At 35.7% G+C, this 26,939-nt stretch overlaps 1 protein-coding gene across 3 annotated transcripts; it reads left to right on the plus strand.

Annotated features, from left to right (window-relative positions):
- Positions 1–1,765: 1,765 nt before the first annotated feature.
- slc30a8 (solute carrier family 30 member 8) lies at positions 1,766–26,904 on the plus strand. 3 transcript variants are annotated; one of them, XM_051137154.1, is made up of 14 exons: positions 1,766–2,052; positions 6,511–6,640; positions 8,688–8,794; positions 8,923–9,017; positions 9,114–9,240; positions 9,861–10,036; positions 12,541–12,691; positions 21,047–21,196; positions 21,304–21,450; positions 23,650–23,803; positions 23,916–24,213; positions 24,436–24,541; positions 26,290–26,424; positions 26,555–26,904. In XM_051137154.1, exons 1-14 carry the CDS (start codon positions 1,902–1,904, stop codon positions 26,698–26,700), a joined length of 2,073 nt encoding a protein of 690 aa, XP_050993111.1. In that variant the 5' UTR covers positions 1,766–1,901; the 3' UTR covers positions 26,701–26,904. The 3 variants fall into 3 exon arrangements, with proteins under 3 accessions (XP_050993111.1, XP_050993110.1, XP_050993109.1); XM_051137152.1 differs by lacking the exons at positions 1,766–2,052; positions 6,511–6,640; positions 8,688–8,794; ... (2 more) ...; positions 9,861–10,036; positions 12,541–12,691 and adding an exon at positions 14,756–15,210 and having other exon boundaries at positions 21,048–21,196; XM_051137153.1 differs by lacking the exons at positions 12,541–12,691; positions 21,047–21,196; positions 21,304–21,450; ... (3 more) ...; positions 26,290–26,424; positions 26,555–26,904 and adding an exon at positions 10,355–10,530.
- Positions 26,905–26,939: the final 35 nt, after the last annotated feature.

The following is a 26,939-nucleotide window of genomic DNA, read 5'->3' on the forward strand; positions in this document are numbered from 1 at the left end:
AGTTTGCTTTCAGTGCAAGCTCAGTTACCTGGCAGCATCTCTTCCTGCGCTTCCAGTACTTGACATTGAAGTCGAAGGCCTTTTTCTCACCCGCCTTCATCAGCGGCGCCTCTGGAAGTTTTTCTACTGCTGCCAGTTCTTGCGCTGCACACTTCTGTGCCTTTTGAGGTGTCTCCCTTTTACGCAAGAAGTGAGCAAAACGCTCAAAAAGTTGCCTAAATATGCTGCTAAACAGTGCCATTGTGAACACTGAATGCTGCAAGCAAATTCAGTATTTGTCAACAATATCCACAGAAAGTAACGAAAGTAGCTTTCGATCTTTTCACTCCTAACACACCAACAGAAGACAAGAGTCAGAACAGCAGTTTAAAGGTGCCAGAACGGAATCTTCACTATGATGTCACAATAGTGTCCTGAAGAATTCTAGAGTTCTGAGAATTCTATGTGAGCAGTCCATTAGAAAAGCTATATATATATATCACTTTTATGTTATTAAACTTTTAATGACTTTTTAAACTAATGATTTATTTAGCTTTATTTATTTAAAAAAAAAAGTTACATTGATGAAATGTTAGTGATGATGTTATTATTAGTCAATGTTAGTTAGACTGGTCTTGGTTGGTTTTAGAGGAGCTGAAGACCAGCTTAGACCACAGTGACTGGTGTGAAACACATTTTAAACACTATCCACCTTTGTCTTCAATGCAGAAGTAAGTTGATGGGTGAGACTGGCTCATTATAGGGAAATAATGAGAAGAATAACAATGTGTAGTAAACGGTAAAAATGTTTGCACTACAAACCACTGTGCTCATAATTAACACATGAAAATAATTTAGTAAGACATGCCAGTTTGCAATATCAGGCAGCAAAACTAGCTGTTTTGCACAGATAAAAATAGCTGGACGCTGCAGAGACTGGAAGTCACACCCATAAAGTTTACAAATGGCCCCGCCCACTCGTAGGGAAAGAAAAACGTGGATACATTCAAAATTTTGAAGTAATTTTGTACATTTTAATGATTTTAAAGTCACTTATGCTTAAGAAGGCTTAATCAAAAATACAGTACAAACAGGAATATTGTGACAATAAAAACTGTTTTCCGTTTTATTGTATTTTCATATGTAATGTGTTCCGGTGATCGCAAAATTGAATTTTCTGCAGCCATAACTGCTTGCGTTTATTTATAAAAAAGGTTTGTTATCCATGTTGAATATATTTCTTATTATTATTTCTATTTTTGCGTTATGCTGTGCAGGTGTCTTCATCTGTAACTTAGTGTCTGAACCGCTCTGTATTCCCCGCAACACTATATATATCCCATTTATTAAACTCATATGTGACCCTGGACCACAAAACCAGTCTTAGCACGGGTATATTTGTAGCAATAGCCAAAAAATACATTGTATTGGTCAAAATTATTGATTTTTCTTTTATGCTTATACGATGGTGTTCCATGTAGATTTTTTGTAAATTTCCTACCGTAAATATATTAAAACTTAATTTTTGATTAGTAATGTGCATTGCCAAGAACTTCATTTGTACAACTCTGAAGGCGATTTTCTCAATATTTAGATTTTTTTTTCTACCTCCTCAGATTCAAGATTTTCAAATAGTTGTATCTCGACCAAATTTTGTCCTTTATGACCCTTATGACTGGTTTTGTAGTCCAGGGTCACATATAAGATATTTATATTTATCTATTTTATTATTACATGATTGACTACGGTTTGTAACAGCCTCATACATGCGCGTTGAGTCTGCGCATGCTCAGTGTGCGCTCTGTGGTGAACCAGGGAATGTGTAGCTAGCTTGAGGAGTTATCAGCTCTAATATCCTCGACCTTCGGGTGCCTGGTTTAGGCAAGGAGCCTTTTCTACCCAATTCTTACTTGTAATTGAAAATGTCCGTGTTTTCGGAGCCTGCTTTGGAGAAGAAACTATCAGAACTGAGTAACTCCCAGCAAAGCGTGCAGACCCTTTCACTGTGGCTCATCCACCACAGAAAACACTCCAAAACCATCGTCAAAGTCTGGTATAGCGAGCTGAAGAAAGGTAAGGAGAGGTACATTTTATCTCAAACACATAGAATAGTTGTACAATGGGAGGTTTTTATGTTATGGTTTGTCGTTTTGAAATAAAAATAAGTTAACCAGAACATGTAGCAAACAAGCTAATCATAGGTTCACTTGTAAGCTAGCATCTTAGCTTATCTGCTTGTTTTGATTCCTTTGCATATTTTGCAGCTTACTTTACAGGTTATTACTGAGACAAAATCTCAGTTCTCTATCTTGTTTATTTCTTTATTAATAAACACAATACCAGTCTGTGTGAAAATTGCAGATGTTGAGACACTCAGCAACATGTGTTAAGTGCTAGAGCACTTCAGATTAAAGTTTCACTACTGCAAATGAGATTTTGGTAAACCCCAAAAGAAATATTCAATATAATGTCTATATTAGATATGTTATGATCTGTTTTCCACAGTTGTTGATGCTCCCAATGACCCTGGCAGCCATTTTGAAGCATCTACTCATGTGTTTCTCTGCTAGATTCAGTTTTAGGCGGTATTTTAGGGGGTTTTGGGACATCTTGTTTATTTTTAAGTGGTCAGGATCACACAGTCTCTAGCTTGGGATCTTCTAGGTTTCCCCTCTTTGAATGGCAAGTACAGTTTTTTCCCCAAACACACACTTGCTTTGCTTGAACACCCAGTCTGATGGCTATAAATGTCTTTATTAGATCCATAACTGCAGATTTTGTCAGTGGTATAGCTGAAGTAGTGATGCACTGAAATATTCTGTTAAAAAGTAAAAAGAAAAAAAAAAATCATTGACTGAAATAATGTTTAATTAGTGCTTCTCTGATATATTTTTGTATGTATGCCACTAACTGTTTCATGTATACATGGATAACATGGACATACTTTAATATGTACAATTTGTTTGGCTCCTTGCTGAAGCACTTTACCACATACCTGAGGTATCCAGTTACCTATATTAAATTAAACCTTTTACTTTTTTTTTTTTTTTTTTTTGCTTTGTTTTGTTAAGAAATTCTTTGGATGCACTACTATTTACCAGTTAGAATCCAATTTCTGTGGCTCTAGGTTTCATTTCCTATTCCTGTTCATTTTCTATTCACATTACATATTTCCAAAGATTTTTTTTGTATTTATTTGTGTATATAGCAGTTTACCAGAAATTGCATAGGAGCAATTTTTAAGGCTTTCTGTTTGCTAGTATTATCACAGGTTTGCACAGCCCTTTTTTATCTTTTCATAGACATGATAAACATTTACTTAGTCTGATCCTGTATAACCACTGGTGCCACTGAAGGCTTATTATAATGTTGCACCTTTGTGATGATGACACCTAATGTGCTGCAGGCATCTATTCTTTGATCAGCTCTGTAATATTTATCTCCAACAGAGTGCTTACGAACATCACATTAAGGTGTACGTTAAACAAATTGACTTTAGGTCTTTAGGTAATGATTCTTTGAGTTTTGGAAAACTGGTCTATGTTTATGTTTACACGTACAGTCATGTGAAAAAGTTAGGACACCCTATTGAATTCCATGGTTTTATGTATCAGGACATCATTAAAAAAACTGGTCCTTGGCTGGTCTTAAAATTTTGAAAATAAAACCTCAGATGAACAACAACACATGACAAATTACACCCTGTCATTATTTACTGAACAAAAATAAAGCCAAAATGGAAAAGCCATGTGTGACAAAGTTAGGACGCCCTTACTGTTAACATTGGAGTTAAGAGGGTAAATAACAGTCAAGCGCTGCTAATCAAATACCTTTGATTAACTGATCATCAGCAAGTCTGAGCGCCTCTATAAAAGCATAAGCTTTGACAGTTTGCTGGGTTGGAGCCTTCAGGTGTGTGTTAACACAATGCCAAGAAGGTAAAAGATCAGCAATCATCTTAGAGAAGCAATTGTTGCTGCCATCAATCTGAGAAGAGTAATACGGCCATTTCCAAACAATTTGAAGTTTATTCACAAGTGGAAGACATTTAAAACAGACACCTCTCCTTCCAGAAGTGGAAGTTTTTCACAGTTGTTGATGCTCCCAATGACCCTGGCAGCCATTTTGAAGCGTCTACTCATGTGTTTCTCTGCTAGATTCAGTTTTAGGCGGTATTTTTGGGGGTTTTGGGACATCTTGTTTATTTTTAAGTGGTCAAGATCACACAGTCTCTAGCTTGGGATCTTCTAGATTTCCCCTCTTTGAATGGCAAGTACAGTTTTTTCCCCAAACACACACTTGCTTTGCTTGAACACCCAGTCTGATGGCTATAAATGTCTTTATTAGATCCATAACTGCAGATTTTGTCAGTAGTATTGCTGGTATTGCAGTGCCAAGTTTGGTGAAAACCTAAAGAGCATGTCAACACAAACACCTCATACCAAAAGACAAGCATGCTGGAGAAGGGCTGATCATTTTGGGCTTGTTTGGTAGCCACAGGACCTGGTCATCTCACAGTCATTGAGTTGGCCATGAACTCCTCTGTATGTCAAAGTATTCTAGAGTCAAATGCGAGGGCATCTGTCCGACATCTAAAGTTGGGCCAAAATTGGGTCATGCAGCAGGACAATGATCCCAAGCACACCAGCAAATCTACAACAGAATGACTGAAAAGAAAAGAATCAAGGTGTAGCAATAGCCCAGTCCACGTCCAGAGCTCATTCTGACTCAAATACTGTGGTGAAAGCTGTGCATAAGCAAATGCCCACAAACCTCAATAAACTGGCGCAACGTTGAAAAGAAGAGTGGTCCAAATTCCTCCAGAATGGTGTGAGAGACTGATAAAGTCACACAGAAAATGAATGCTTCAAGTTATTGCTGCTAAAAGTGGATCTGCAGGCAATTGACTCATAGTGTGTCCTAACTTTGTCACACATGGCCTTTCCCTCTTGGCTGTATTTTTGTTAAATAAATAATGATACTGTGTGATATGTCATGTGATGATGTTGATCTGAGGATTTATTTTTCAAATTTTAAGACCTGCCAAGGACCAGATAATTTTTTACTATGTCCTGATACAGAAAACTATGAAATTCAGTAGGGTGTCCTGACTTTTTCACATGACTGTACAGGGTGGGCCATTTATATGGATACATCACACATCAGACTTATTGGGAATTTCACAAGAAAAACAATGGTGTGCTTGGTTTTAACGTAACTTTATTCTTTCATGAGTTATTTACAAGTTTCTGACCACTTATGATGTGCCACAAACAGGACGTTAATATCACCAACCATTCCCATTTTATTAAGGTGTATCCATATAAATGGCCCACCCTGTACTTCATAATGCTGTTTACAGTTGACTACAGTCAGAGTAGTCAGATGTATGGTTTGCTATGATAGGACAATATTTGGCCGAGATACAACTATTTGAAATCTGGAATCTGAGGGTGCAAAAAAATCAAAATATTGAGAAAATCGCCTTTAAAGTTGTCCAAATGAAGTTCTTAACAATGCACCTTACTAATCAAAAATTAAGTTTTGATATATTTACAGTAGGAATTTTACAAAATATCTTCATGGAACATGATCTTTACTTAATTTCCTAATGATTTTTGGCATAAAATAAAAATCAATAATTTTGACCCATACAATGTATTTTTGGCTATTGCTACAAATATACCCCAGCGACTAAAGACTGGTTTTGTGTTCCAGGGTCACATTTTAATCTACTCCATTGTTTTCTTAAGAGTTTCTTATGGGTCATTTTTATTTAGACCTAGTCAGAGGTTAGGATAACAATGAGGGCTTTGGATTACTGTGTAGAATAGCAGCGCTAAAATTAATTTATAGGATTTCATGCCGTCTCCCAGTGATTATCGTGCATTCTTGGTTTTATGGTTTAACCTAGTTGCTTGAGAATGAGCTCCCTTTAGGCTAATGGGATAATATTACAGCTTCAGAATAACATGATCAAGTGCAGAGCCCTGTGTAAATTCAGTATTATGCTTTTGAATTAGATTTGTTTTCATGAGTGTTCAGGTTATTACATGGCCTTTGTTTCTGAATACTGTGTATTTGCTTGGAGATGGGATTGGATAATGGGTGCGTTGCTCAGGTGGTGATACTAAAAAAACAGAGCTATCTTTAGATCATCTCTCCGGAGATATTGTTGTCTCTATAGTGAAGGTGTAGTTTCCATAGCAAGTTTTTGTGTTCAATAGGAATCCACAACAATCATTTCTTGCTCGAAAACCCACATGCCGAGCGTGGTTGACCCGTTTTCACATCCTAACAATAGTGTTTTTGTTGCCTAGTGTGTATTTTAATTGCTATTCACTTGCCTCACATATGTTTTTTTTTTTTCCTCACTCAAGATTCAAAACCAGTGGTATAAATTATCTAGCTGGTTTAGTTAAACAGCACATGCCTTTTCTATTAGAGCACAAGTATTTAAAAAATGTTTCCTTCCCAGACAGACCAACCGGTTAAATTAAGAAATGCTATCTTCTCTTTCTCTCTCTGTAGCCCAGGTGTCCCGTAAGCTGACTTTCCTGTATCTTGCAAATGATGTCATACAGAACAGCAAGAGGAAAGGACCAGAGTTCACACAAGATTTTTCCCCAGTCATTGTTGATGCTTTCAAACATGTCTCCAGGTAAGTCATACCAGCATATTTGGGCTCCCATTTAAAAGATTAGTTCTCTTCAGAATTTAAATTTCATGGTAGTTTACTCACCCATATGTTATTCAAGATGTTCATGCCTTTATTTCTTCAGTCAAAAAGAAATGAAGGTTTTCTAGGAAAACATTTCAGGATTTTTCTCCATATAGTGGACTTCCTTGGGATTCAATGGGTTGAAGGTCCAAATTGCAGTTTCAGTACAGCTTCAAAGGCATTTATACAATCCCAGCCAATATATATATATTTACTTTTTAACCACAAATACATATCTTGCACTAGCTGTGTCCAAAACTTCATGAATTCTGCAATGTCGTTGGAAAGGTCACGTATTACGTAGGTGGAAGTATTGACCAAGTGTTTAAAAAGCAAACGTGCAAAGAAAGTCAAAGTCCCTTTAGCTTGTTGCGATAGTCTGTGTTACAGGTGTTACCCGGTATTAAGCTGCAACACTGGTTTCATCAAATACCCACTGCGGCACTGCCCACACCGTCATTTATATTTTTATTTGATTTTTTTTTTTTTTTTTTTTTTTTTATAATTATAAAAATCATGTACTTCAGTTAGAGAACAGACAGTAAAATTAAAAACTACCCTGGCTGTTCAATGCAGTGTGCCAAACAACAGTCACATCACAGATCCACGGGCAGAAGTTGGAAAGGTGTTGGCGAAAGATTTCGTTTTGAAACAAATATTTAAAAAATATTTTGGATTTTGAAAAGCCTGTTGACTGTTGCCATTTATCTAAAAGGTGATTTTGGAAGCTTATTGGAAGAACATGTGTTTCTTATTTGTTTGGTTCCGTTTTTGCTGATTTATTTTTTTAATCATTAAACTTTGTGTGAGTTTTGTTATTTAACATTAGGCTGATACCATGGTGTATTTTTATTTGTTTTGTTAATAAATTAATCATTCTATGTGTAATATAAGCAAGTTTATAGTACTGTTTTGTTGTTGTCCATTCAATCAATTGACACTGAATTACCGCTAATTTGGAAGGACAGGCATTTACAAGCTATTTGAAAGTGAAGAAAAGCGTGGAAAAGAGGGAAAACTCTAAGGCACCACCCCTATCTCTCCCCCGGTGATACCGGTATTACCGGTGTTGTGACACGTTGATTAACTGGTGGGAAAATTTCCACACCGACACATCCTTAATGCCCTTTACCAAAAAACGTAACACTACGATGTTGGACAATTTTGAATTTGGAATAGAAAATAAAATGTTGTTTTTTGCCCCAACCCTTTTTGAACTGGAGTACACAGACAAAGATCAAACCATTTATCGCAGGGCTATTGTAAGACGAGCATTCATGGTTAAAAAGTATACATTTTTATTTATTTATTTATTTTAGAAAATGACTGATCGTTGTGCTAGGTAAGAGCCTTATTCCTCAGCTGGGGTTGTTTAGAGCCCTTTGAAGCTGCATTGAAACTGCAATTTGGAAGTTCAAACTCGCGGTCACCATTGAAGGCCACTATATGGAGAGAAATCCTGGAATGTTTCTTTAAAAACCTTAACTTCTTTTTGACCGAAGGAAAAATAAAACATGAACATTTTGGATGAGTAAAGTATCAGGAAATTTTAATTCAGGAGTTAACTAATCCTTAAAATTGTAATGGTTATATTTTCTTATTTAGTGGGTTCAGTACATTGTATTATGGATTGTATAAAAGCTGTGTTATTGTGTATTGGATCATTTTTCCCATTTTAATGGCTGTCAATACATTTAAAAATGTATATAATATTAATATACATTATTAATTCTGTGTTGAGATTTAGATAATTGCAGTGAGTTAATCGTTCAATCATATTGAGTTAATCAAATTAACATCATAAACATCCTAGAACAGTATTTTAATCTTCAAAGAAGTTACATTTTTTTTTGAATAATTCAAATATTTAATTTTTCTTAGGCAGGTGTAATTTGGTTTTAACTTGAACCCAGATATCTGTGTCTTTTTGCTGTGATCTTTCCTATGCTAAAATTATATTTGCCATGTTTTTATCTATCCTGTCCAGTGAAGGAGACGAGAGCTGTAAGAAACAGTTAGGTAGAGTACTGTCCATCTGGCAGGAAAGAGCCGTCTATGAGAATGAGATACTGGACAAACTCTCTGATGTCCTGCGTAAGTAAAACACAAGTCACACTGATTTTTTTTTTTTTTTAAGGTTATTGGGACTATAAGTCTTTGTTAATTGAGAGAACACCTTTGTTTAAAGTATGACATGTAAAATGTCCCCTTATGACTTGCAGACGTAGAAAAGAAGGCCAAGAAAAGGCCTTATGAAGAGATCAAGGTGAACGATGATGACTTTGCCTCCCAAAGCTCCCCTGCTGAACCTCCACAGGTATGAAAGAACCACCTTACGTAATGCATGTTTACCTATAAACTGACCTCAAGTCAGTTTAGTCGTGCATGTTATGACTTGTTTTGTGCGTCTCAGACTGCAGATCTGATCCGAGCACTACAGGAGCTTGAGAATGCAGCCTCCAGCGACGCAGCTCTACGCCAGAGAATCTCTGCTTTACCCCCAGAGGTGCAGGACACCTCCCTATTACACAAAGTTACAGGTGAGAACACCCATGCAACCCTTTGTTATGCCAGAACTAAGTAAATGTAACACAAACAGAAGTATTTAAAAATCTAATTTTCCATAATTCATGATGTCAGCAAAGTATTGTCTAGCTGTTTCTGGTGTTCAGATTGTAATTGCTAAAATTGGAACAGAACGCTAGGGTCCCTAGATTTTCAAAACTTTAACTTGACAAATTATCTTAAGAGAAAACAGCATTCATAGCATAAAATGTGATGCAACAGCAAAATGTATAGTAACAGTCAACAGTAACTTTTATTGCACAAATCACTGAACTTTTCACAGAAAACATACGATTTAAGCCTAATGATGGCCACACTGCACTCTGGAGATAGTTTGAAGGGCTTCAGTAATTGATAATCAGTGATTTTTATTTATATAAGCTTAATTAACTTGTAGACTGAAACTCCTTTTAATATTAATAGAGTGCTACAGTTATGACTTTTTTTTTTAGGCCAGCTCAAAGAAAAAAACGCTAACTCATTTCCGGGTTTTGGTCTACAAAAATACACCATCCCTGCAGCACTATATATAGAAATCATATGTAGTTAACTATTCTGATCGTCTAAGTCTGTTCTGATTGTGTTTTTTTTTCAGATAAAGAGTCAGGGGAGCGTCTTTCTCGGTTGGTGGAAGAGGCCTGCATGCTTCTAGCTGACTACAGTGGGCGGCTGGCAGCAGAGATTGATGATCGGCGGCAGCTCACACGCACGCTTGCTGTCTTTTTGCAGAGTCAGAGAGACGGCCTGGCCCAGAATGAGCAGAAACTAGAAGTGGGTAAACTTACTGACTTCACAGTTTCTTCCCTTTTCTTTTTCATCCACTGTTGCTGTCTCCACATGTCAGTTTCTTTCTCCTCTTCTTATGTTCGTGTGATTAAAGTGATCATAGCTGCATGTCGTTGCTTCATATTTGGGTTTGTTCTGCCCATAGAGAGCAGTGAAACTCCAATATCAAGTAATTTCAGCAAATGCAGCACTAGATATCTCTTATCTTTTAATTCCTATGCATGAGACATGTTACTGATCTGGTAAGTATAAACACTAAGTTCTCGTAATAGTTTTATGGGCATTAACTGCTACATTTTCCAGCCTTTGCCAACAGGTAGTGAGCAGGTTCCTGTGTTCCACCTGATGTCGGCTTTACAGAATAAATAAAAATAAAAGAAAAAACACCAATCTCTTGAGTGTGCATCTTTTTTGCTTATGCACTGGCTTTCACAAATACATCCTTATTGAGTGAAATAACTTAAAGGGATAGTTCACCCAAAAATGAAAATTATGTCTTTAATTACTCACCCTCATGGCATTCCAAACCTGTAAGACCTTTGTACATCTTCAGAACACAAATTAAGATATTTTTGATGAAATCCGAGAGCTTTTTGACCCTCCATAGACGGCAGTGTATCCGAAATGTTCCCAGACCCAGAAAGGCTGTAAGGACATCAGTGGTTCAACTGTAATTTTACAAAGATATGAGAATATTTTTTGTCTGCAAAAAACAAAAATAACACTTAATTCAGCTATCCTTTTAAATAATAGTGGAAGATGGTAACCCAGGGGAGAAGAACTGTTGAATAAATCATTATTTTTGTTTTCTTTGTGCACACTCGTAGCTTCGTAAAATTCCGGTTGAACCACTGATGTCACATACTGTTTTACCGATGTCCTTGCTACCTTTCTGAGCCTGTGAATATTTCAGTTGCATTGCTGTCAATCGAAGGTCAAAAAGCTTGCAGATTAAATAAAAAATATCTTAATTTGTGTTCCAAGGATGAACAATTGTCTTACGGTTTTGGAGCAACATGAGGGTGAGTAATTAATGACAGAATTTTCATTTTTGGGTGAACTATCCCTTTAAGAAACTGGCTGTGGTTATTCTGTAGCGCTTTACTAAAAAGTTACATGCCTTAAAAATAGTTATACTGTCATTAACATGATTTAAACAATGAACACCTTTGCAGCATCTATTATTCTTGGTTACTTTTAACATTGTTAGTTCAAAATGTATTAACTAATCTTTTACACATGCTTGTAAAAGATTGTTCATTACTTTATAATACCAGATGCGTTGATGTTAATCATTAGAATTTTTATTTGTGATTTAAAATTTGTATACACAGTTCATCATCTAGAACTAAAAGTTTGGAAGTAAACATCTGAAAAGCATTGTTCATGCATTTATTGGTTTAAAGTAAAGTTTTCAGCTGAACTCCTTAAAGTCTTAATTGCAAACTCTTAAGGGTTAAAGATGGTTACAGATGCCTTTTTGCATCAGTGTAGTTTTTATGTGAAATATATATAACAACTCTTTGCAATGTATCGGTTACATTGTAGCAGAACAAACATTAACTATATACAAAGGTACAAACTTGTAGTTTTTGTAATTAGTCTAATTTATTAGCATGTCTATCTGAAAGATTATGGTTTAAATGAATGTTTAAATTAAAATCATGATTTAAATTTGAGATGATTTTCTAATTCTTAATACAATACAAAACTTTCTGGTGTTTAATTAGACTCTAGGCATGTTGAAGATATTTAAAAAGTAACTTAAAAAACTTTTATGTCCTTAATTTTACATGATGGAACAGAATAGTGTTTCTGAACTTTCTAACAGATCTCAGTTAAGCATTAGTGGTTTAAAACAGTTGTTAGGAAACACAAATGTCAAGAACGTAAGCCTTGGACACAATCAGATGTTCACTAATACAGAAACATGTCCATTAAGTAATATAAAAAATGCAAAATGTATTGATTCTAAAAACTTCAGGATGTCGTCTAAGCTGTTTTACTTATATAAATATTTAAAATGCTTTAAATAACAGCTCACAATATTGTTTTAATGTATCTGTGTTCACTGTAAACACTAACACCTGTTACGTGTTCATGAGTGAGATACTGAGAATTGACACAAAGTGATGTAATAACACACTTTGTGTATCTGAACTGAATTAATTCATTAAATTTATTAAATTCCAAAGAGTCTGACTTGTTGCAGCTTTTAAAAAACTTTATCTTTAATATATAAAAAACATTTGCAGATTTCTGCAGCATCACAAAACAAACGAAACCATACCGTGTAAAAAAAAAAAAAAAAAAAAAAAAAAAACTTTTTTTGTAAATAAAACACATTAGAGTACACTTACAAGAGAATACTATTACAGTTATTTTACTTCAAAATTCAATTACATGTTTAATTCTATTTTTTTTTTTATTGTACTAATATACCACCATATTTTTGCACTAACTAGGTTGTTTGCATGTTTTTATTTCAGGAATACAAGCGCAAACTGGCCCGGGTGTCCCAGGTACGAAAGGAGTTGCGGTCTCGTCTCAGCGGTCTCCCAGACCTCTCTCGGCTCCCTAGTGTTACAGGTGGCCACGTTCGCCTCCCCTCCTCCGGCGATCTTTACAGCCCCTCTGATTGAGCTGGACTCTAACCAAATCACCACTCTCCTGGTCCTCTGGCTATCAGTCTTTCTTGCTTTATTTTCTAAGAGTTGACACCACCTAGCCACTAAACTGTTAGTGGATGTGTCCAATATGCAGTCCATGGCTGCCTTAGTGTTCATCGTTCCCCATTTAAATAAAAAAGTATTGTTCAAGTGGGGTGACCATCCCGGACACGTCCTTGCTGGGATTTCTAAATTGCCTAAATGTCTGTGTTTTGGCTTTCTTTTCTTACTGTCTTGCTCTCATTGTGTAGGCATTGTACGTAATCGACCAATCGTGGTGTGCGAGTCAAAGCAATGCAAATACACGTGTGAGGACTGTTAAGAGCACGTCAGTAGGAAAACAAAGACAAAATTCAGACATCCCGAAAAGTACGATCACTCGTGTTCAAGTGCATTGAAATCAATGCAATCATTTAAACGGTAGTTGTTCTTGAATAACAAGAAGAGTCGGAAGAACTTTTTTTTTCTTTTTTATTGCTTAGTTTTGGAAGCTTCCATAAAAGCGAGACGCCAAAAGTTAAAATAGGCATCCTATCCACAAATAAACATCTGCAATGGTGAATTACTTTACAAATAGACATTATATAGCAGTTTGGTTTGATAATACCCATCTGTTCTTCAGTCTGCAGGTTTCTCTCCAGCTCCTCTCTGATTCATTTGATAGTACTTCAGATCTCCAGATTTGTGGTGATGTTATTTTTGTATTTTTGCAGTGAATATTCATTTCAGTGCAGTATCTTATAATCAGCTGCAGTATTTTAGTGCGGCAGTCATATCTACGAACCCCTTTTGCAAACTGAAGGTTACTTGTGCTATAATTAATGTAGTTCTAAGAGCTTTGCAGTGAGCAAAGAGATGTTTTCCCTTTTGGGTTTGTGCTTACCAGCATACATTGCTCCAATAGTAGAGTATACCTTATAATAATATTCAGATTTTAGGTTTATTTACTTGTAATCATGAAATTATGACCAAGAAGTACACCTGTCTGAAACAGTTTCAGTTCACCATTGATCAAACAAATTTAAATATATGTTAGCTGTTATCTTGTCCCTCTTTTCATCTAGAGACAATGCTTTAGTAAAGATAACTAAATTGTTCATTGTCTCTATGGGTTTGTTGGTTGAAGCATTAGTGTTTATGTGCGTTTTACTGTATGGACTCTCCCTCATCGGTCATCTGTGATGAAAAGAATCAAACTACTAGTTGCAACCGTTTCCTTTGTCGGATCTGAAGGGGCCACGTATTGCCTGTGAAATCACAACTTTTAACTTATTTAGTTGCAAGTGTACATTTTAACATCAGCCTTTGTAAGTAATGTGTTGGTCTGAGCCAAATAAAGCTGAAGGCAAAGAATAAAATCATTTGTTTTTACTTGTTTATATTCTTTGATTGTAATGAATGTGAAAAGGATGTATGTTTGCACAAAAAAAAAGTTGAAAGACAACCAACTGGACATATTGTTTTGCATTTTGTCTCCTAAAAAAATGTCAAAACGTTTGTTAAACTTATATGGAATAGTTGGAAATGCATTTGTGTTTTACAGGTGCTATTGGGAAGGTAAGTCCTATTGATTATTATGTATTTAAAAAGTTTTGTTGTCATATGATGTGAAATTTCCATTAGTGTCCTTCGGGATTAGTATCAAATTGTTATAATCAAGTCGACTGTCTTTTTGTGATTTGTTTGAAAATATAGCCTACCGTTAAAAAGTGATTAAATTAGTCAAACATTTAAATCTAATCAACTTACTCAATGCGTTAACGCTCTTCAAGGACGTGTAAACTGATTGTCTTGGGGTCTTTCATTGTCAATCACCGAAGTCTGGAGTTGCAGGCAGCCTGAACGTTTGCACACGGTTCCCAGTCACAAGGTTTCAGATAAATCCACTTTTTCACTGAGCACCAAAAAGTTTTATACTTGTTGTATAGTGTACAAAACGGGTTAAAATTGAAACACGTGATTCCTGTACTCTCTTGATACAATCACATCTTAAAGTTGCACATAACAGTTTTATCATTTGCCACAGCAGCCTGGAGAAGTGTTTCAGTGAGTTCATTATGCACAAGTAAACAGCGTCATTTCATTCATGTGTGGTTGAGTTATTGTCCTCCACTGGATAATCCTAAAGGATGCCATTGTCGTGGTGTGTAGAAGAAAAAGACAGTTTGATCAGAAAGTGTTTGCACACGGTTCGCAGTCACAAGGCTTCAAATAACAGCGCTTTTGCACTGAGCCTCAAATATCAGTAGCCTACTTTACCTCCTGGGGATGCTGCCAGCACTGTGAGTCTTGTCACAGCCTTTTTATTATTTATTATCGCTATTCTAACATTTTTAGATGGGTGTACGTCATATTTTAAACGTCTGATAAAGAGTATATTTCAAATTAAGTCAAGTGAAGGAAGAGTAAAACCATGGTCAAAAATGATCCTGAGAAGTTCTGTTTGGTCACGGATAACGGGGCAAAAATGTATACCATCACGCCGGAAAGGTAAACGGATTGATTCTTTATTATCTTTGTTTTTTTTTTGTTTTTGTTTTTTTTAATTTAGTAGTATTGCAAAGTTTTATTTTAACAAAATGTTCTGTTTCTCTTAATTTATTGGTTTTGTAAAAAATATTATTTTAACAAAATGTTAAGTTCTGGAATTAGATTGTAAATGTGTTTTATAGGCTGCATAAGGGCAAAGTTGTTTTTTTTCTTTTCATTAATGCAACATCTAAATTTATATTTCATGAGGTCATATGCTCTCGGTGGAGTGCAAACTTTGTTCTGCGCCCCAATCCGGGTGAGAAATGAACAGACACATTCGTGTGATTCGTTCATCGGTAAAGTTGTGGTGACTGAATCGATTCCTTTCAGTGAATTGGCCGACTAATGTTACAAAATGGTCTGAATCGATTCGCGATTCGGTTCTATTCGTTCGGTCGGCTCTTTTCTAACTGAATCATTTGGCACGATTTCTCGGACAGTAACAGTATCGACATACAGAAGAACATAGGCGGAGGGTGAACCAACTTCAGGGTAAGGCTAAAAGCAGCCAAATTTATTAACTACAAACATCATAAATTCGTCTTTTTAATCAGGAACCAGACATGGGTGTCATGTAGGCTAATAACATATTTTAATTGGTAAATTTGATTGATTGATTGATTGAATATGTATTTAACGTGATTACAATTTAATTAGAAATTGATCTTTATACCGTTTCATTTCCACAGTTATTCAACAGTAGGTGACTAGATTTCTGAAATGAAAACCGCGGACATTTCTTAGTTCAGTAGTCAAAATAACACCGAAGTCTCATTTGTGATTATCTACGAATTAAAAAACGAGGACAAAATGTTTTTTGTTTTTTAATTGTTGTGGGTTCCATAATTAATTACAGTGATGTCTGAGGATCAAACTTACCGTAGTTTTTTAATACAATAGTAAATAGGCTAGTAACTATTGCAAATAGCAAACATATCAAAACTGTAGTATTATAACCAATTTATGGGTTTAGAAGACACATTAAAACTAAAACAATGAATATGAGAACATATGATAAATAAAACTGTATTTAACAAATATGTTATTTTAAAACTGTATTTTCACAGCTGTGAGTACAATAACTACAACTTTTGGAATTACAAATTTTACGTTTATGCTTTTGGAAATGGATCTTTTCTATCCCTAATCAAGCTTATTATTTTGCTTTTTATTCTAATTTTGACCATGAAGTATGTGCTTTCTAAAATATGTAATTGTGCGAGTGTAACTACACGCGACGCCGCGACATGCGACAAAAGGTCTTTTCCATCTTTTCCACAAAATAGGCTCTCTTCATGATTAATGGGTTTTACCAATAAACACGCAGACTGCTTGAATACAAAACATTGTTTTTAAGTCAAACTCAATTTGTGAAAACTTTCACAATCGCTATTTATTGCGTAACAGTGTTTCTTTATGCTGTGCTCCCTTAGATAAATCAGTCTCTAATGAACGTTTCACATACGAGGAAATGTTTCACAGTTTAGTTTTTGTCAGTTGATCCTTCCTGTGCCCTTATGTACTATTCTGATTTGTGACAAATTTCACAGAGCAATTTTGGACAGTTAACCCTTCACTGATTCAATTACATCACAATTTTGATTTGTGAAAACCTTCACAGATCAGTACTGGTCAGCTGACCCTTTCCTGGGTCACTAACATCACTATTCTGATCTGTAAAAACTTTCACAGATCAGTATTGGTCAGCTGACCCTTCCCTGAGTCACTAACATCACTATTCTGATTTGTGAAAACTTTCACAGTTCAGTACTGGTCAGCTGGCCCTTTCCTGGGTCACATATATCACTATTCTGATTTGTGAAACCTTTCACAGTTCAGTACTGGTCAGCTGGCCCTTTCCTGGGTCACTAACATCACTATTCTGATCTGTGAAAACTTTCACAGGTGAGTACTGGTCAGCTGACCCTTCCCTGAGTCATATTAATCAGTATTCTGATTTGTGAAACCTTTCACAGTTCAGTACTGGTCAGCTGAACATTTCCTGAGTCAGTAACATCACTATTTTGATCTGTGAAAAAATTCACAGTTCAGTTTGGGTCAGAATAGTGATGTACGTGACTCACTGAAGGGCCAGCTGACCAGTACTGAACTGTGAAAATTTTCACAGATCAGAATAGTGATGTTAGTGACCCAGGAAAGGGTCAGCTGATCAGTACTGAACTGTGAAAGTTTTCAAAGTTCAGAATAGTGATTAATATGACTCAGGGAAGTTTTCACAGATCAGAATAGTGATGTACGTGACTCACTGAAGGGCCAGCTGACCAGTACTGAACTGTGAAAGTTTTCACAAATCAGAATAGTGATGTTAGTGACCCAGGAAAGGGTCAGCTGACCAGTACTGAACTGTAAAAGTTTTCAAAGTTCAGAATAGTGATGTACATGACTCAGGGAAGGGCCAGCTTACCAATACTGAACTGTGAAGGTTTTCACAAATCAGAATAGTGATGTTAGTGACCCAGGAAAGGGTCAGCTGACCAGTACTGACCTGTGAAAGTTTTCACAAATCAGAATAGTGATGTTAGTGACTCAGGGAAGGGTCAGCTGACCAGTACTGAACTGTGAAAGTTTTCACAAATCAGAATAGTGATGTTAGTGACCCAGGAAAGGGTCAGCTGACCAGTACTGAACTGTAAAAGTTTTCAAAGTTCAGAATAGTGATGTACATGACTCAGGGAAGGGCCAGCTTACCAATACTGAACTGTGAAGGTTTTCACAAATCAGAATAGTGATGTTAGTGACCCAGGAAAGGGTCAGCTGACCAGTACTGATCTGTGAAAGTTTTCACAAATCAAAATTGTGATTTAATTGAATCAGTGAAGGGTTAACTGTCCAAAACTGCACTGTGAAATGTGTCACAAATCAGGGCTCAGGAAGGATCAACTGACAAAAAATAAACTGTGAAACATTTCCTTGTACGTGAAACATTCATTAGAGACGTGTATGATTTATCTAAGGGCTTGGAAAACCATTATTCACTGGAACAGCACCCTGTGACATTATGATAGAAGAAAAAGAGAGCAGAGCATAAAGAAACACTGTTATGCAATAAATAGCGATTGTGAAAGTTTTCACAAATCAAATGTTTTGTATTTAAGCAGTCTGCGTGTTTATTGGTAAAACCCATTAAACATGAAGAGAGCTTATTTTTCACATTCCTTACTATAGCGGACTTACCAAGGGATTTACGGACAAGAGCTTTGCTGTGAAAAAAGTCACAGATCAAGCTGGTTCAGATGACACTGGTTTCAGTCTGCTAAGTTTCCAACTTTCGGAGCTATAAGCATTATAAACCTAACTAGCTATTTAATTAGCTATTTAGCTAACTAACTACCCATTTTGAAACGGGTTCCATTTCTGCGACGTCGTGGCTGGAACAACAACATGCAAACTATGACAATTAATCTCAGGTACTGATTATGTGCTTTATTCAGTTTTAAAAGTGTCTAATGTGATTTTGAATATCATAATGTTTACATTTATAGTAATGTTTATCTTGAAAACAAATTTAAGCAAATGTAGTAAAACACGTAAAAACAAAGAACTCAATACGAATCTAGTGTTTTGACAAAGATAGAACCACTCAATATGTAGTTTTTTTAATGTTAAAAAAGGTTTAATATTTATGAATTAGATTATAAACTTGTCCATTTCGTTGTTAGTGTAGTGCACGTCTACTTTGAAAAGTAATGCATTACAATATTGCGTTACTCCCTAAAAAGCAGCAAATTATGTTGCCTATTACTTTTTATAGAAAGTAACGCATTACATTACTTTTGCATTATTTTTTTAAAAATCTGGACAGGGCATGCTTGTTTTTTTTTTTTTTTTATTAAAAGTTATATTTTTGGCAAATGTAAAATCCCTTTCACACCAAAAAATCCTCAGGCTGAAGGAAAAGTTAATTCATGTCTGTACAGTAGAATGCAGAAGAAGAAAGTTCAACACTCTTCCGCAATTTAATAAAAAGAACAAATGTTAGTTTATCTTGCGTCATTTTTGCTTCTCAGTATGACTAAACTGGATAATTGAAAATCAGCAGCAGAGACGTTGGTTAATTAAAAAGGGATTAAATACATGAAGGATATTTGTATTATTTAAAATTTAATTATTGCAGGTTTGCGACATATTCAGTTGCATTTCACTGTTTTTATTCATTTTGACGAAGACTGAGTGATTTTTGTGAGTGAAATGAATTAATGCATGCTCACATTTATTCTAGAAGTGAAGCAACATCTTACTCCCGATTTCTTTCAACATGGGAGCAGGGGAGCTTTCAGTCAATAAATGGGAAAAAAGAAACTCAGATATTTTCTTGTAAATTAATGCGTTACTTTACTAGTTACTTGAAAAAAGTAATCTGATTACGTAAATCACGTTACTTGTAATGCGTGTCCCCAACAATGCGTCTACGGTTCTGAAAGGCTGTGATATTAAAGTGATTCTGTCACATCGCGCTGTTAGTGTATTTGCAGGTGGTTTTGGGTTAAGGCTAGAAGGGATACAGCTCTAGCTTCTGGGCATGTGCACATCAATCTAACGTTATTTTTGTCACACTGTACAGCAATATAACTGTTTTTTTATTATAGTAAGTGCTAAGTTTAGGGTTGGGGTAGGTGTAGACGTTAAAAAAACACAATCCAATAGGTAGAACAATTCATTTCATTGTTAGTTTCCGGTCGGAACTGTATCCCTTCTAGCCACAGTATGTGGACGTTTCTGGGGACAGCTCCAATCGAAAATGGGGACGTCTGATCACCCTATTAAACAGTGAATAAATTATATACAGAAAGCAACATTATCACTAACTTTGATAACTTCGTGAACACTCTCAAAAAAACCTAAATTACCATTATAGTATCTTGCTTACATTGTAAGTACATCTGCGCTTTGATGTTTACGATGAGAGAATTCACAAAAGTCTGTAATTCAGTCAGCGAGCGCATACATGAGATGAGTTTCAGCGATAAGTTTCGCAAAACTGTAAAAACGCCTAAAAATATGGTGCAACATGAGCAGACCTTAATCTAATGCTGCAGTTGACACGTTCTATTCATTTTCACTTTGTTAGCAACAGAAGAAATAGAATTAATTTGTTTGTGCAGGGGCATTTTTGTCCAATTAAGTGCCATTTTCGCCCCAATTACCCTTGGCCCTTCCCCAGCCTTACAGTTAGTTACCTGGATGTGTGGCCATATTGGAGATACTAAACACCTGCATGAATTGCAAGGTTAATGTACTACTGAATACGTTGTTCTGCTAATTTATGTTGTCTAAACCAGGGAAAAACTGTGTGGAAGCTGCTAAATCATATGGAGAAGGACTTATTAAGGAGGAAATGGCATAATATTTTGACAAACTAAAGTTAATAGGTGATGAAAATATGTATGAGCTGTATTAATTAAGGTATTAGGCTAATATTTCACCTACTTGACCAGAAAGGATAAGAGCAAGTGTGAATGTTGTGAATCTTGCCCTGGAAGTCTTGGTTCAGTTTGGCTATGCACAAATGCCTTTTGTTCCTAAGACAGTTTTTTGCACTCTTCTTGATTTGTTGAAACTTTTTGCAGTCTATAGTACTCCAAATGTTTTTCCCGGTCCCAAAACATGACAATAATTGACCATTTTCAGCAAAAATAATCAGCAAAATGTGAGAGTTTCGTTCAGTGCAGTGGCATTGTTTATATTCAGTGTATATCGATATGGCCAATTGATGACATGTCGTGAAATTACTAATGTTGTTAATTACTGTTCTATTCATTCCTCTGCTGTTCCAGTATGTCCTCAGTTGAGATGAAGAATGGTATGCACTGTCACGATAACAGCCATGCCCGGGAGGACCGAGAGCGTGAAAAGAAGCTTGCCAAGAAACGCCTATACATCGTTTCAGTAGTGTGTCTGGTTTTCATGGTGGGCGAGATCTTAGGTGTGTGACCCATACTACTGATTGGCTGCATATTGGCTGCCATTCTTGTTTTTTGTGCACACAAAGGATTGCCGGTGAATATGCGCTGCTGTCTGGTCTGTGTACAGGTGGGTATTTTGCTGGGAGTCTAGCAGTGATGACAGATGCCGCCCACCTGCTTGTGGACCTCACCAGCTTCATCATCAGTTTGTGCTCGCTGTGGCTGTCATCCAGACCTGCTACACGCACTCTTAATTATGGCTGGCATCGAGCAGGTGAATCACTGGAATTGTAGAACAGTAAATTGTTGTCATATGGCCCAATTTTTTTAATAAATACTTTTATTTAGCAAGGACACATTAAAGACATTTATAGTGTTACAAAATATTTCTATTTCAAATAAATGATCTTCTTGTTTTTTCCACAAAAATATTATGCATCACAACTGTTTTAAACATTGCTGTAAGAATCCACTCGCCAGCCCAAAAGCGCAGTCCAGCGACCTGGCTGAAGATTTGACGCGTGTTCGATCTTTTACTTGCGCTTATGCAAAGTTCTCTTCATTTATCAGGATGTAGTTTCAATTTAGTCTAGCTCTGTGTTTCATCTGACTCCAACTTCAAGTGATCATTAAATTTAGACTGTATTTCTAATCAAATGCTGAACACAAATATCATTTATGAATATAATTTAGATTTTTGATTGTTCTGGACATTCCATACTTTCAATTATTCATTCATCAGGGACCGATGGCACATTTAAGTCTCACGTTGGCCTCTTACGATCACAAATTCGCTTGTTTGATTGTCATCAGAGGATGTTGGTTGACCAATACATTTAAATCCGCTGTATACTGCTTGCTTTTGATAAAAAGCATAATTAACTTAGTCACTTCCCATGAAACTTGCTAAATCAGCGATAAACAAGAATTAAAAGATGACGTGCATACTGCTCCATTCATCAGGGGGCCTTCAGTTTGCACTATCCTGGCTGTAGATCTGAGGTAACATCAGCCTCTACATGATCTACTAGACATATAAATTTCAGAAGAGATCAGAATAAATCAAATATAGTACAGCATTTTTTTTGTCAGGTAGAAATGTGTCTTGTCAATTACATAATTAAATAATTACAAGCCAGTTCAAAAAGGATAATGCAATTGCAAATCACATTGTAGCTGTGTGGCAACTCTATTTCAAAGAACACTACCAAAGAAGAGCTGTTTGCCCTCTCTGGAGATCTCCTCTCCAGATTAGTTTTATTGTTTTGTTGCATGGCATCTGTTAGTTAGAGTTCCTGACGTTTTGGATTCATGAGGAAATAATTTCACCCCTACATTGCTAATAATAAGAAAAGCTACTTAAGCACCAAAGCAGCATATTAAAGTAATTTCTGAAGATCATGCAATGCTGAAGACTGGAGTAATGGCTGCTGAAAAATCAGCTTTGCCATCAGTGGAATTAATTAAATTTTATTATATACTAAAATGCAAAATAGCTACTTTATATTTCACAATATTAGTATTTTTTTCAGTATTTTTGATCAAATAAATTGCAGCCTTGGTGAGCATACTCTGTAAAAAATAAAGAGTTGAGATAAAATAAAGTAAGGCAACTTGATGCAGTAAGACTTTGAGTTTTCTCAACAATTGTTTTTAGTTTTTCTCAGTAAAGATACTTTGTTTAGCCAACATAAATTTGTTTGTTTATGCAATGCTGATTATCTAATTTTGCTAATAGAAAAAGTCTTGTCACAGCAACTGAAACAACAATTACTATCGTTGAGATAATTAATTTTTTTATGTATTAAGTTTTTTTGTTTACTTACAAATTACAAACAGTGAATTGTTATAGAACCCCTAATTGATAACTTTGTAGACAACATTGTCTTTGTTTGTAAAACATCTTACAAGACTAAGATATCCCGCAAACAGACATAAATGGTTGAACATACTCTAGGCCACAAAACTAGACACAGAAACCTCAAGAACGGTTGCAATTAACAAATGTTAAAAAGATGAGCTCTTTACATCACAGTACAACAAATAACTAACAATAATGACAAAACAACAACAAAAAGTTTAAATTAAGTCAGCAAACAGCAAAACAATAATCTTATAACAGTAACTGCATCATTTATTCATGCATGCTGTGAACTCACAAAGCCTTAACATTTTAACAATTTGAACTGTGTTTGACTAGTTAAGACAAAATTTGGGGCAATTTTGTTGATTTGACAAGAGTTTTTATGTTGTTTGAAGAAAGAGCATTTTTTTAGTATTTGAGACTCAAAATGTTTCATAAACTGGAAAATAATTTGCATTTTTTAATGTGTAAGAGACCTCTTTAAAACACTTTACTCCTAAAATCTTACTGACCCCAAACAGCACTGTATTTATAATACCTCTTATGTATTCAAATAATACAAACTACAAGTGTCATTTCATCTACTCATATGCTGTTGGGTATTTTCAGAAATCTTGGGTGCTTTGCTATCTGTTTTCACCATTTGGTTGGTGACTGGTGTGCTGGTGTATCTGGCAGTGGAACGGATCATTAATGATGACTACACTATTGATGGGACAGTCATGCTTATCACCTCTGGCTGTGCTGTACTGGCCAATATTATGTAAGACAAAAAGCTCATTGTGCAATGCAGTTCTATTACGGAGTACATCTGCATTTTAACAAAATCATTTTATGCTGCAAAATGGACCTTCTGTCTGTTCCTCTCTGTGCAGAATGGCCTTCACTCTGCATCAGTCGGGTCACGGCCATAGTCACGGTGGTCTGAGCAGCGGGCATGGGCACGGGCACGGGCACGGGCACGAGCACGGGCATGGGCATGGGCACAGTCATGACCATGGGAAGAAAAACGGCCACAGCCATTCTAACGATGACCATTGTGACGTAGAGGCGCGTGGGTCTGGTAAAAGACAACAAGCTAATGCTAGTGTCAGGGCAGCATTTGTCCATGTGATTGGAGACCTTCTACAGAGTGTCAGTGTGCTTGTCAGTGCCCTCATTATCTTTTTTAAGGTAAGTTATTAATTAACATTTTAACTTTAACTTATTATGAAAGTAACATTGGCTCATCCAGTGGCTGTTTGTTATATAGAGAAGGAGCAGAAATCAAACAGTTAAGAGGGAATACTTGTGTTGTCTGAATTGATTTTAATATAATAGTGTGGCAGATAATAATAAGCATAGATTCAGTTTGATGGCATAATCCTACTGAACTGAATTCTTTTCTTTTTATAGCCTGAATATAAAATTGCAGATCCCATCTGCACCTTCCTGTTTTCTCTGTTTGTCCTGGGTACCACATTCACCATCATGAGGGACATTGTTGTTGTTCTAATGGAAGGTAAATATATCTTACTTGTGATTTTTGCTATTTTAGTTATGCTTCAGAAAATGTAGAGCTGGAATTTAGGCAAAGAGTGGTGACTTAAAAAATCTTATAAATATGTTTACTTAAGTTAATTATGAGTAACATACAGACATAATATTGACTGTAATATTCATGTGATATTGTTTGTTTAAGTTACAGTACTTTGTCTATTTTAGTTTTGACAACCAAAATAGTCCCAAACGAAGTTAAAAGTGAACCTGTTATATCTGTAAATCTACAATAGTGGTGTTCTGCTCTTGAATGAATCAATTTTTCGAGCGAATCATTTATGTAAATGACTAAATCACTCATAATGACATCACTGGTTTTGTTCCTGAGTGAATCAGTGATTTCGAACAAATCGGTTGAGCGAATGATTCAGTAACTTGCTTATACTGACCGTCACTGGTTTTGTTCCTGAATAGATTAGTGTTTTTGAGCGAATCAGTTATGTGAAAGGCTAAATCCCTCATAATGATGTCACTGGTTTTGTTTCTCAATGAATCAGTGTTTCTGAACAAATCGGTTGAGTGAATGATTCAGTGATTTGCTCATAATGACGCAACTCGTTTTGTTCCTGAATAAATCTGTGTTTCTGAACAAATCGGTTAAATTAATGTTTCAGTGAATCATTTATAATGATGGTCACTGGTTTTGTTCCTAAATGAATCAGTGTTTTTGAGAGAATCATTTATGTGTAATGACTGAATCACTCATAATGACGTCACTGGTTTTGTTCGTGAAAGAATCAGTGTTTTTGAACAAAACGGTTGAGTGAATGATTCAGTGACTCACTTATAATGACCGTCACTGGTTTTGTTCCTGAATGAATCAGTATTTTTGACTGAATTTTAAGTGAATGATCCAGTGACTCACTTATAATGACTGTCACTGTTTTTGTTCCTGAATGAATCTGTGTTTTTGAACAAATTGGTTGAGTGAATGATTCAGTGACTTACTCATAATGACATGACTGTTTTTTTTCCCTAAGTGAATCAGTGTTTTTAAACATCGGTTGAGTGCATGAATTAGTGACTCAATTATAATGACCGTCACTGGTGTTTTTGAACAAATTGCTTGAGTGAATAATTCAGTGACTGACTTATAATGACCGTTACTGGTTATGTTTCTGAATGAATTAGGGTTTTAAACAAATCAGTTGAGAAAATGGTAGATTACTCACTCACTTGGTCTCTTCTCACCACCTCTAGGTGATGTATGTTTTATTCTGGAGAAAAACTCACTCATCTTCATTGCTAATACGAACATGCAAACACAAACAAACTGAGTGATTAAAACAATGACACATCATCAGTCAAATTCAAGGATCAGAATTAACTGCTGTAAAAGATAGTTTTGATTAGTTTAATGTCTAAATGTCTGTTCATCACAAAATTGTAATACTTTCATTATGCAATTTCAAAGTTTTGAGGAGTTATTAACTATTATTCTTAAACATAGAATATGGTAATAATAACATAATAATAATGAATGTATAGGTCTGTCAAAACCTGTGACTGGTATATTATTTAATTAATGAAGTAAATCTTAAATATAAGTATCTATAAATAAATATAAGCTGTTTAATTATCCACTAGGCATTCTATGGAAGGTTGTTTCATTTTTCATGTCCTCTGAATTTCTTATTCTCATTAAAACATTTCTTGAAACATACAGATTTTAATTAGGAGCTCCTCAGCATCAGTGTTTCTCCTCCACAGGTACACCGGCTGGTGTGAACTATAATGAGGTGAGGGAACGACTGCTCAGAGTAAAGGGTGTTAAAGCTGTGCACAACCTTCACATCTGGGCCCTGACAATGAACCAGGCTGTGCTCTCCACTCATGTGGCTATAGGTAACACTTTCAACTTCATATGGAATCATTGTGGCATGTATTAGCATACAGCCTATAGCAAAAAACATATTTCTGAAATATTTACCCTAGGCATGAGTTTATAACCGTCTGTTCATTCTTAACTCCTTAGATGATACCGTAGAGCCACAGGCGGTGTTGAGAGAAATGACCCAGGCCTGTTTTACTACATACAGTTTTCATTCAGTAACCATTCAACTGGAGCACCAGGCGGACCAAAGGGCTGACTGTAGCCTCTGCCAAGAGCCCACAAAGTGAAACACCCAGAGACTTTTATATTAAAGAATGGCCTTGGTCCAAAGGGACAAAAGACCCATGAAAGAGATCATTTTAAGAGGATTATTGTGGTGTTCATGTTTAATAGCTGCCATAAATTCACAAGTGTAATTTTAAATTCACAAATATTATTTTATTTTTTAATATAAAGTCCTTTTGGACTTCAGACACCTCTGTTTTTTTTTTGTTACAAATTTGGATTTAAAGGGATGGTCACCCAA

This window comes from Labeo rohita, chromosome 19, assembly GCF_022985175.1.
Source record: "Labeo rohita strain BAU-BD-2019 chromosome 19, IGBB_LRoh.1.0, whole genome shotgun sequence".
In the NCBI taxonomy this organism is placed as follows: domain Eukaryota; kingdom Metazoa; phylum Chordata; class Actinopteri; order Cypriniformes; family Cyprinidae; genus Labeo; species Labeo rohita.